This window comes from Pteropus alecto, unplaced genomic scaffold (assembly GCF_000325575.1).
Source record: "Pteropus alecto unplaced genomic scaffold, ASM32557v1 scaffold8, whole genome shotgun sequence".
In the NCBI taxonomy this organism is placed as follows: domain Eukaryota; kingdom Metazoa; phylum Chordata; class Mammalia; order Chiroptera; family Pteropodidae; genus Pteropus; species Pteropus alecto.
This window is the reverse complement of record NW_006494609.1, coordinates 2,113,604-2,126,106: the sequence shown is the minus strand read 5'-3', so window position 1 is coordinate 2,126,106 and position 12,503 is coordinate 2,113,604. Positions and strand designations below refer to the sequence as shown.

Below are 12,503 nucleotides of genomic sequence, written 5' to 3'. Positions count from 1 at the left end.
AGAATTATATCGATGGAGTTGTATATAAGAGATACTAACTCCTGTGGAAGTAAGACTTCTACCTAGAATGGATTCCATGCTCCTGAGCTGTCCTCAGAAGACTCCACAGAATGCTATACAAACTGCCTCAAGAACTCTGGCCAAAAGGAGTGCATAATGCTGACCTGTTGGCAAACTATATTCCCATCCTATATCCTTCCAAAGACTGGTGCCATGTGTAGCCTATGACAGTCTTTAGGGTATGACTGTTCAGTTAAACCAAGACTCCTGAAATACACATATTTTGGGTTAGCTCTGCAGTTATGCATGTCTTGCCTACTTCAATGAGATGAATATGAAAATATTATATAAATGGCAAAGCACTACCTAAATATAATTGCTATTAAAATTACAAAATATATAGGGTAAATAGGTTAATTTTTGTCACTAAAACTAATGGTGAAGGTTGCTATAGCCCAGCTGGAAACATTCTTCTTTGAGTTGAATATAGCTCCTTAAAAGCCTGATGATAAAGGATTTAGAACTGACATACTCAGCATAGAAGTGAGTCATAAAATTGTGCCCATTGTAGGGGTTGGCCAAACTCTTTAATTATATTAAGTAGCAATAAGCACCTGCAACTGAGACTGAGGTCGGCCATCTTGTGGCTATGGGAATGGGAAGCTGTTTCAAATGAAAACAAAGGGGCTAGCATCCTCTTTCCAAGCTCTTTTGATCACAGACAAAGAGGAGGCTGTGAAAGTCCCATCAATCCAGGACTTGCCAGAGGTTCTACAGCCCGCTCTGGAGGCTGCTCTTTGTGACAAGAATGTCAATGTGCAGATGGCAGCAGCTGTATGCCAATATGCCATACAGTCACATAATCCCGTTGCCCGGGACATCATGCAGACTGCCCTTCTGAACGGTGAGTAGCTCTGTTACTTCTGACCTGGGAATATGTGGTAGAGAGAAGACATCTGACCATCAGCTTTTCCTAATCCTCTCCTTTCCACTATCATGCTCTAAGGTCTACTGTATTTGGTTTGCGTTTATGTTAGAACATTCAAAAATTAGTTCCAAGGTACTTTTACAAAACAGGTACACTGCCACCTAGTGGTACCTGAGCTAAACGTTTCATAGATGGTTTCATTTAACTAGAAAACCATGGCCTTTCACATAACTGAATTTTCTTTTCATTGAAAAAATGTAACAATATTAAAGAATACTCTCTGAAAATTAAAAAATCACTACTTGAACACATCGGGCTTCCATTTTTGCACATTAACTTATAGGCATTATCCATATGCATTGTTGGAGTGACACAAGCAAAAAGATGTCATGTTGACAGGTCTAGGTGCTTAACCTCTGAGAGATGTGCCTGCTCAGAGTGGGGGGACCAGGGGGTGGAGAAAGACTAGGCCAACTGGCTGACTGGTTTGGCCTTCTGCATATAGACACTCAACAACTTGATTCATCTGTCTTAGGAAAGCCTTCACTCTAGACTTCCCAATCTCTAGGGGAAGGAACAACTGTTTCTCAGCCAGGTCAGAAGTACCTTTTAGGATTCAGCTTTTCAAGTTAGTATTTTCAGTCTATATTTAAAACCTTGATAGGATCTATTTAAATATGGTTTATGTAAGGGGCTGGATTTCTAGACTAGAGGGGCACAGGGAGGTGATGTCAGGCAGGTCTCTTGGGGGAGAATAGGTGGCCATTCTGGAATCTTTTTTTCACCCCACTGTGGCAGGTAATAGCGCGGACAGCTGGGCTGCAGCTCAGTGCTTGGCTCTGGACGGTGCTGCCACTTACCCTGTGATTAAGAGGATCCTCCATCAGTTGTTCAACAAAAAGAATGCAGACACTGAACACCAGTCTTATATGCTCCTGAGCCATCTCAGTGGGAAGACAGTATGTGTCCATTACAGGGTCAGAGAAATGAACCAAGTTTGGGGGAACAATTGGGTCTTCTATGTCAGTGAATGTAAGGAATCAAAAATGCAGATGGTTAGAAAGAATGATCTCAAGCACAGGTAAAATTGGACTAAATGTGGTTGAATTGGGGTGTACAGGTGTATACAGGGGAAGAGAGACAACAGCTAGTTGAGAGGAAGATGAGAAAAGTAAGTTGCAGATGGTTTCTGCATATGCAAGAAGAGTTGTGATAACGTAGAATTTGCTTCTGCTATGTCTACCTTTGAAAACCAAAAAGGGTAGTAAATACATTTGTATTTACTTTCAGCAGAAATGTGAAACTCACAAAGACTGAGGCATATACAAGTCATTTCACAGGTAAAGACAGTTAAAGTCAAGAAGTTAGTTGGCTTAGATGGAAGAGTGCTATATACTTTATAAACCCCCTTTTCTAGGGATGGGCATCTCATGTATTTATGACATTATGTTGGATGCCATGTTAGGGTGAAAGTTCTTCGAGGTTCTAGCATCTCTAAAAGTGATAATAACTATCCACACAAGTCTTCTATTTTCTCAGACACTGATACACACCATGCTTGCTGTGGAGCTGAATAGCCGTCAATGGAAGGACCGGATTATGGCCTGCCGGGCTCTTTCACGCATAAGTGGAAATGTCTGCTTGGTAAGCCTTCTCTGTTTCCAGGACAGAAAATCTAAGCAAAACTTGGCTAGGGAGCCCTCCCACTTTTTGCTGCTATCTAGTATCCCATTCTTACCAGATCTCTGTGCCCACGTTGCTACCTTTAACTCCTAACCCAGAATTATCTTCAAATGCCAACATGTCTTTCTGTGACTTAAGCCACTGCTTATCAGCATGGTGGCAGTTCACAAACTGTTTGTAATCCTCCCACAATGAAATTAGCAAAAAAAAAACCCCAAGACTTTAAAAAACTTTTATAGTAATGACATTGATCAATATCAATGTACTATATATCAATGACATTTTCCTGCTCAAAAACTGGTCCTTCATCAGATAGTTTAAAAGCACTGTCTTAAACTACCCAACAATCCAACCACACTAGTGTCTATGCTGGCTCTCCCTGAGTGTTCACACACATACAGAAGATATAAAACATAGTCCCTACTTTCCAAAAACTGACATTATAGTTGGAGTAACAAGACTAACATACACAAATGATTCAAGAACAGGTAATAAATGTAAGGTACTCTCTTAAAACTTTTCAGAGGGAGGGAGATTAGTATAGGCTGAACTTTAACTTCAGTTAAAGTTCTGTGAAGGAGTGGGACAGCTGAGCAAGACTTGGACAGAACTGAAGGGTGACTTCCTGACCATCATTTAGGCTTTCACCTGATCTTCTTCTTGCCATTATTTCTGAATCATCTTCAGCTGTCCAACTGGAATTTTTCCCTTCTTCCCATGTATCATTATATCTTTCCCTTATAACACTAAGTACCTCCAAAATGGCCCAGAACATTATCTTTCCCATAAGAAGTGAACACCCTCCCCTCTTTCACCCTTGCATTTTGACGTGAAAAGCACAAAATCTGGCCATTTAGTATAATCACCTGAAGATGTTTTAGTCTGAGTTAATTCCACCTCAACTGCTATAGTACCATGTGGCTAAATCCTGGACCAGGAGCACAGGCATCACCTGGGAGCTTGTTCGAAGTGCAAAATCTCCCCTCAGGTCAACTCAATCAGAATCTGCATTTTACCAATATCCTTTTAATATCCTATTCATTTGCACATTCACATCCTTAGCACTTGTCACTCAGGACTGCCAACTGAAAGTAAAAAGACATGCGGAGCAAGCAGGGGATAGAGTAAAAATGAGAACTTCGCGTCAGACTGCTGGAATTAAGAAAGGCAGTTATGACTAAAAGGGGATGGAAAAAGATATTGCTCTGAGGGACCTAGAGGGTATTACGCTGAATGAAGTAAGTCAGATAAAGACATAAATACCACGATTTCATGTACGTGTGGAATCTAAAGAACAAAATAACAAAAACGGAAACAAACTCATAGATAGAGAATATTTTGAGGGCTATTAGATGGGAGGGGGGTTGGGAGGACAGTGAAAAAGGGCAAAGGGATTAAGAAGTACAAGTGGATTGATACCAAATAGTTATGGAGATATAAAGTGTAGCATCAGGAAAATAGTCAACAATGTAAAAAATATGTAAGAGGGAAGAGGGGTACTTGATTTAGTGGGGTGACCACTTCGTGAGTTATACAGAACTTTAATCACTATGCTATACAACTTAAATATATTATTGTATGCCAACTATAATTGAAAAAATCTCATTGTATTGTACAATGTAAATATGAGCAACTAATTGTCTATTATACTTCAATAAAGTTGGGGGAAAAAAACAAACAGAAAACACAAACAGAAAAGGCAGTATGTCCATCAGTTCATTCACTCATTAAGTGATCAAGCGGTTTCTGACCACATCCTACATGCGAGGCACCATGCTAACACTGAAGATGCAAAGATGTTTGCTTGGTGTTATAACTATAATAGCAGCAGTTGTAAGGTATTACAGGGTTTTCTTATGCTTTCAGAGGACAAAGGAGAGTTCACTGAGATGCTTTTTGAGCTAAATCCTAAAAGAGTAGGAAAACATCAGGTACCACGTAGGGGTGAAAAGGGGAGATGTTTCAGGCAGGGAGAATAGCTTGGACGCATTCACACAATCAACTACAACTGCAATAATCTGTGTCCCTTCCCCTCTCAGAGAAGTACTAACATATAGGGGACCAACTGTCCTGGTTTGTCCAGGACATATGACTTTTAGTACTAAACCCAGAAAAGTCCCAGGAAAACTGGGATGAGTTAGTCACCCTGTTAATGTATTACCTTCAAATATTAACTCTCTTGAGTACAGATTACATTGGCCCCAATGTAGCTCAGAAAACAGACCTAGTTCTGAGTGTTGGCTCCAGCACTAAATTTATTAACCTTAGACAAGTAAATCTAAGCCTTCAATTTGTCATCTGTAAATGGTAATATCTGCCTCATTGGATTGTTTGAAAGGATATATAAAAACTCTTAGCACAAAGGCAAGTATAAAATTGATGTTCAGTAAATGGTAGCTAATTACTATACCTATTTTATAGGATATAAAACATAAATTGATCCAGCTCATGTGGAGTGACTGGAATAAGGAAGTAAGACAAGCAGCTGCCCAAGCTCTGGGGCAAATGAGTCTTGGCAAAGAGGTGCATGATGCAATCAGGTAAACCTAGTCAACACAAAGAAACTTTTCTGTTCTTAATAGTGTTCAGGGGCCCTGCGATCCAGCCAGCCAACATTTGTTGAGCTGTTCTGTGTTCTCAGCATTGTACTAGGTTCCACTGCAGAATTATTAATTTTTTTTAAGTAAAATAAAAAGTTAGCAGTCCTTACAGACATTAATAATGTGGGTAAGGAAAAAAATCATTAACTGAGTGCCCACTAGATGTTAGGCAGTTTTAGATGTTTGAAAGAGCCCAAATGTATGACATGATACTGATTATATCAGCAAAATACACAAATGCCTGGTAAGACCAAGTTTCACAGTAATGGATAAAACTACAAAGGAAGAGAGGAAAAGAAAAGACATTCCAAGTTGGGAGCCAAATGCAGAAATAAGCATGGTACATGTGTGAAGGCAGTGAAAAAAAGAACTTGACTGTAGTTAAGAGGTGGCATGTTCAGTTTCCTTTATTTAGTCAATCAACATAGTTAAGTGCCTACCGCATGCTAGGTAATAGGGATTCAAGTAACTAAGACCATTGATAGCTCTACCCAGTCAAACTTAACCTAATGGGCATAAAGCCAACTAGAGAAGGGCGATAATGGAGAGAGCCTGCAGAGGTTGGATTTTATCCTGAGTACATTAGGGAGGACTGAGGGGGTGGAATCACCAAAAGTTTAAAGAGGAAAAATTAAAGCCCCTGTAACTGTTACAGAGTCAAGCTGGTTCAAGGAAATTCCCAAGAGCGTGTGGAAGCCCTGTCCCTGATTGGTAGGCTCAAGCTCATGACCGCCAAGCTTCTCCCAAGCTTCCTGAACAGCTTCTCTGATGACTTCATGACAGTTCGACAGGCAGCCTGTTTGGCAGCAGGTGCCCTGCAGATCCGTAATACAATGGTGAGTCAATGAAACATGTTCCCATCTTACCTGATTAGCTGGAAGAAGGCATTAGCCTGAGCTTCCCTTGTTGTGCATAGAATACTCACTATTCTGCGGGAACACAGAATGAGAGATCAGAACCAGGAAGGTGAGGGGGCATAGGCCACACCAATCAGTTAGGACCACATTAAGCTCCCAGACATCCCAGAAATCCCAGACTTCACTGTAGAGCACATCACTGAATCTTGTTTTCATAGCTGTGGCCTTCAGGATCAACTCTAATGAATGGAGTTATGATCCCATGTTATTAAGAGAAAACCTGATGGAGGTATTCAAAAGAAGCCTGTATAGCCAGACTTCAGGGGTCCTCAATCCCAGGGCTGTGGACCGGTACTGGTCCATGGCCTGTTAGGAACTGGGCTGCACAGCAGGAGGTGAGAGGTGGATGATCGAGCGAAGCTTCGTCTGTATTTGCAGCTGCTCTCCGGCACTAGCGTCAATGCCTTAGCTCTACCTCAGATCAGGCATTAAGATTCTCATAGGAGCACCAGTTCCTGGTGCCAGAAAGGTTGGGGACTGCTGCCATACATAGATCTGTGAGCTAAGAAAATCAATTTACAGATATGAGATAATCCAGCTAATACATTATGTGTGCAGGCTAGTACTTCAGGCTCCCGCTCATTTGTCACTAGAATTGATATGTGATTTTTGTAAGAGTACATTTTAGAGACAAGAGGGGTGGCCTGTCTCTGGTTCATTCTTGATCTGGTCCTCTATACTCAACATGGCCCTTTTATCCATCCCAGGTCCTTAAATGCCTTCTGAATCTGATACAGGGAGATCCTTACTGGAAAATCAAGGCCTCTGCCATTCGAGGTATGAGAGTGGCCCCAGTTCCTCAACTTCAAATACCTTCTCATATGCTAGTAGAGATGATCCCCAGACTCTCTAGGAAGGAGATGGAATGTAAGGGAGGGGATGATTGCATCTGCTCAGAAGTTCTTTGCCCAAGAAAGATTATTTTTTCTTTTTAATTTTTAGTTAAGGATCCTGAGTCTAGGTCTAGGTCAAATTCGTTAAGGCAAAAGGCTGACAAGAATCCCTGCCAACCAAATTAAGGCTAAGTTCCAAGTAGGTATCCACTGTTGGATACATTTGCTTACTCTGGTGGTTTCAGCTATAGGACTTTGTAAAAGTCAGACCATATTCAAGATGACTACAGACCTAAAACCCTGCCTTCAAATTTTCCTAGGTCCTTTCCAAGAATCTTTGGCATTGTTTCTCTGATAGTCTTTGGCAGGTCTCTAGCAAAATCGGCCCTAGGTAAACCTGTGAAGTAATTATGCCTCTTTGTCCCATCACCCTGCCTTAACTAGAGTGGTCTTCTGAGTTATCTGTCCCATATCTCATTACAACATATGTTAATTAGTAAATTAGTGTATTCTCACATGGGCAAGGATGGGATGGATCACCCCTTCTAGGAATCCTTTGGAGACAATGTCCTTCTCAGACCCCTTCCTGAAATTCTAATGATGGTTAGCATCCCAAAAGGAAGATACAAAAAAAAAAAAAAAAAAAAAATAGTTTAGCATTTACAATAATTAATATAGCAGGTAGCTAGCTGCCTGCACCTTATTTATTAATAAGGCCATTTCTGGATGACAGCTCGGTTTTAAGTGACAGTGGAACATGCTGTCCTCTAATCTCTGCAGCTTTAGGACAAATTGGCCAAGTGAGTCCCCAGCTGACAGACCTCCTGCTCTGGGCTGTCCACTATGAAAAGTCACCAGGTGTTCGACTAGAAGCTTGCCGTAGCATCCTAGCCCTCAAACTTCAAGGGGACCGGGTCCGGGACACCTTCCTAGACGTGTTGCTCATAGAAAACCATGATGCTGTTCTAAAGTAAGGATTAAACCTCTGGTTCCTTCCACAACCTCTTGTACTGCCAACTCTCCTCCCATCCCTGTTAACAGAATATACCCCTGCTTTTCCAGACTGCCTATGGCTGTTAAAAGCATGGGCTCACTTGTACATTCATTTACTTGCTCATGTGGGTAACAGAAAAGCTGACCTAAATTAGATTGAAAGTCAAGCTCATATTATTTATACATCTATTCGCCATCCCAGGTGGTTTTAAGTTATTCTATTTATTCAACTAATATTTATCAAGTGCCTACTCTGAGTACAAACAACCAGGGTTTGATTCCCAGCTCAGGCTTGAACTAGCTATGTGAGCCTGAATAAGTTACTTAAACTCCCTGAGCCCATATTTTTCATATATCAAATTTCATATATCTTATGCGTTTGTGGTGATGAGATGACAAGTTCACTATCTGCCATAAAGGTGTTCAATAAATGGTACCTATTAGTACCTTCAAATATATCACCTCAAAAACTACACAACATCCCTATAAGCTAAGCATCATACCATTTTTGCACATAAGGCTCAGCAAAACCACATAGTAAGGATTAAAATTTAGGATTCTTGTTTGATTCCAATCCTATATTTTCTACCCCCTGCTTTTTTTAAAGATAAGAAGAACCACCTAAGAAATCCTTCTTATTTTCTAGGGAAATTCACCAGGCAATGAAGATACTCAACTTAGAAAAGGAAGGAAACCAAGAATTGCTTCAGGAGATAAAGAACAGGGTAGATAAGTGCAAGCTGTTTTCAAGAGAAAATTCAGGGCTCTCAAGAGTTCTTCAGACCCTTTCTTCCTACTAAGCATGTATATATTCTTTCCCCATCACAAAAATACTTTCTACAATCCTAGACACAGATACCATACTGTTTGAAGATACAAAAATCTGTGCAAGATAGGATTATAAAATCTTATTAGTAAAAAGACAAAACAAAAATCCTATTTTATCAAGTAGCCCTCAAAACCAGGGTTTTTTGTTTCTGAAATAGTTTCCTTCCCTTCCTATTTTCTCCCCACTATCCCCTAAACCCAACATCTTTCTTTTTTGTAGATAGCATAATGAAGGAATGAGAAATTGGAGCTAGCATTCTAGGTTTTCTTTTTCCTTCTGAACTTTCCTTAATTCTTAATCTGCGCTCTTTCACCAAAAGAACACTCTAGCTGAACAGGTGGTTCTAATTTTTCAAAGCTGTTGGAGGAAATTTAGGAATCGAGGGAAAAAGACTTTAAAAATGCAGGATTCTTTCTTCATATAATTCTCAACACCAGCTTCACACCAAGCATTTCTTAGCAGATTCCTTTCATCATGCACAAAAAGCTAAAGTAAATTTTTCATTAATAGGTGTAAATGTCCAACCAGTATCACAAGAGAATAATGCTCTCAGGCATTTATGTGCCACCTAATAGTAATAAGCATGATGCAGTGTTACTTTATTAATGCTTTTTGATGATTTGCAACCTAGTGCAGTTGTTTTTTTCAAAATCATTTGTTCTGATCTAGATTCAAACACTAAACCAAAAGGACTTGCTGACGCAGAAAATATTCAAGATTGAGACAGTCGTAAGAAAATTGAAAAAGGAAGCTAAACATGTTTACTTGCAACCCAAAGAAGGGCAAAAACCATTGAAACTCCATACTTTTCTTCAAGAAACTTTTCAGGGTAGGTTTTCTAGGGGTGAGTCTTGTGTCTTAACTTTTAACAAGCCTTTTCCAGGATCTGGATGATTTGGGACTTAGTTGTGAGCCATGTGGGATGAGAGCTAGGAAAGGCTATCCCCTTTCCTTCTTCGCCGCCATCCTCTCAGTCCTCCTGTTACTTTTTTTTTCCTGCCCCCCCACCCCCGCCAGCTTTTAGATGCTATTTGTCCCTTAAAAAAAAAATTGACGAAGGCAGCTCAATTTGAACTATTTGAAAGGTCAAAAAAAATGCCTATTAGAAAAACGTAAGTTTAAAACAAAACAAAAAGTACCCCCCCAAAAGCCTTGTAGGCTTAATTTTTAATAGTAGTTACCTCTGGAAAGTGGGGTTGGAGGGAGAGCCATCATTTTTATTTTATGTATGCCTATGGTTTTGCAACTTTAAAAGACTTTACAAAATTCTCAACCTTATGTAAGTGAACCTATCAGTTATGGTTATAGGATCTTAAAAGTTCCAGATAAACCTAAATGATGGGGTGCAGACATGAAGCTGTACCAATATATACTTACAAAATCTGTGTGCCCAGGTGTAGCAGCAGCCTCAGGTCACTCAGCCAGCTGCCTACCAGCTACCACCCCAAACCCAGGTCTTCTGGTTCCAAGTCCAGTGCTCTCTCTGGTACACCAGGCTCTTTTCCACCAATCATGAGAATATTCACTTGCCAGATAGGGGGAAGTTTCTTCCAACTGCCAGAAAAAAATGAGAGTGGAAAGTGACTTGAACAACAGCCTTCCCTCATGGTCAGCTTGCTACAAGCTGGTTGACTGAGGCCTATGATAGCACAACTAAAAGACATGCTGCCTCTTCGGGAGCAGTACCAGCCACTGATGCAAGCAAGCACTGAGCAAAAACATAATATACTCTTCAAAACAGACAATTTTACTGTTTGGGGTTCAAATACCATGATTAAAAATGAATAAATTACTCTCAAAGTACAGAATTGGCCTCAATCCTACAACTACTCCAAGTTACCTTTTACCTCAGCCATTATAGATTTTCCCTATCTTCCTCCCCTTTCCCACATTCTTTCAACCAACCATGCTACATAATCATCTAGCCTTAGAAAAGGAAAACATTCTTTGGCACTTTAATAACTTTTCTAACATTCATACAAACTCACAATAACAAACGGGATACTGACCCCAACCCTCCCCCCAAACTGATGAAAGAGAACTCAAATGAAGAATGCAAACTCCAAATAAAAACTTCTAATGTCTCAAGCAGAATGACATAGCAAGTGCTACACAGTACACTGAAGCTGGAGGGTAATGATGAAGTTGGTACTCGAAATGATCAGAGATCAAGGTTATTTCTGCAGAAATAGCTCCTTTTATCCACCTCCAACTTCTGCTTTTACTTTTGTGCCTAGATGAGGTGGTGGTTCCTAGAAGACCATCCGAGATTTGTGACATTGAAGCAGTCATAAAGGTAAATGTGAGCACATTGATGGTTGTCAAGGTAAGAATATGAGTTCCCTTCCCCCCTCCCCCAAAAAGGAGGTGGTGGTATGACTCACTACTGTCTTGTTCCCGTCAAGAAACTAGTTCAGGTAAGAGGCATCTTGGTGAGCAACAGCCCCTTATCATATAACATAGTTGCCAAGGAAAGCTGGTCCTCCACACTGTCACAGGGCAGGTCTCCTACTTTAACAAACTCTGGGTAGGAGCGGAGCAAGAGTTCCATGGCATCCGCTTGCTGGGGGTATATCTCCAAGCACTTGGGCTCTTCCAGATGATAAACACGGGAGTTTTCCACTGTATAATAGAGAAACAAATGGCCTCCCTCACCCACCAGCCGAGCTATTCCATCCTGAAGCATGTGCACTTCTGTTTCTGTTGTCAACTGCGCCCCCACGTTTACAGGTTCTCCAGCCTCCCAGCGAATTGGGAGTCCATAAACACTTAGTGCCCTCTCCCTATCAGTCAACACGGGAGGCAGAGAATCGTGGATGAAGTCTTTGGCTCGCTGGTCAGCCACAGCATCGACAGGGGCGAAATGTCCCAAGCGGGCAACCAAGACCCGCACCTTCTCCATGAAAGCGGTTCTTCGCGGATCCTTAGAATCCGAATGCTGGGCCCCCATGTAGTCCATGAAGTCTCGGGGCAGACCCCTACGAAATTCCACATTTTCTTCCATTGCAGCCTGCACTGCCAGAGGCAATACAGCCTCCAGGAAGTCACCCCACGTATTGCGCTGGTATGTGGACAAGGTGAGGTGCAGAGAGTGCATTCCATCCTGGCATTCGGCTTGGTGAATGAAGCCCCGAGGAAAATAGAGCAAATCTCCAGGTTCCAGCACGGTCTGTAGCACCGGCTCACCGAGGTCGTCCTGGCTGAAGTTGGGGCTAGATGTCAGGGCCAGTTCCTCAGTCGAGACCCGGGGTCGGTAGACACGCCAGAGTTTCCTACCTTCCAGCTGCAGCACAAAAGCCTCGATGTCGTCGTAGTGGGGGGCAAAGCCCTGCGAGTTGGGGGGTGTGAGGTAAACGTTGGAGCCGGCCATGCTTCCAAACTGCTCCTGGAGCACAGCCAAAAACTGCCACACGGTGGTAGAGAAAGCCTGCGGGCAAAGGAGGCGTAGGGAGCAGCCGGCCTGGTACAGGGACCACGCCGCAGCCGGTAGGGCACGGCCGGGCGGGTTCAAGGTTTCGCGCCGCCCACTAACGTAGCGCGCCGCGTCCAGGTGCTGCCCAAACTGAACCTCCTCGTTGCGCAGCATGGAGTCCAGGTCAGCGGTAGAAAAGAGACCCTGGTAGTAGGTGTGGTCCTGCCGCCGCACTAGCACCGCCTCCCGCTCCCACAGGCGCCGGTAGAAATGATCTGGTGGCATAGGCGAGATGAGCCACTCAAAGA

General features: G+C 42.1%; 2 protein-coding genes across 2 annotated transcripts in view; one reads left to right on the top strand and one right to left on the bottom strand.

The window, feature by feature from the left end:
* The window catches only part of HEATR4 (HEAT repeat containing 4), a 50,575-nt gene that overhangs the window by 10,037 nt on the left and 28,035 nt on the right, over window positions 1–12,503 (top strand). The window contains 10 exon segments of the mRNA XM_015599746.2: window positions 743–904; window positions 1,727–1,887; window positions 2,468–2,572; window positions 5,033–5,151; window positions 5,867–6,047; window positions 6,836–6,905; window positions 7,742–7,931; window positions 8,601–8,679; window positions 9,453–9,612; window positions 11,021–11,079. Coding sequence (XP_015455232.2) covers window positions 743–904; window positions 1,727–1,887; window positions 2,468–2,572; window positions 5,033–5,151; window positions 5,867–6,047; window positions 6,836–6,905; window positions 7,742–7,931; window positions 8,601–8,679; window positions 9,453–9,612; window positions 11,021–11,079 — 1,286 coding nt within the window.
* Window positions 10,510–12,503, bottom strand: part of RIOX1 (ribosomal oxygenase 1) — a 2,819-nt gene continuing 825 nt past the window's right edge. Inside the window, 1 exon segment of the mRNA XM_025042084.1 lies at window positions 10,510–12,503. This exon segment is cut by the window's right edge and continues 48 nt beyond it. Coding sequence (XP_024897852.1) covers window positions 11,197–12,503 — 1,307 coding nt within the window. The 3' untranslated portion in view covers window positions 10,510–11,196.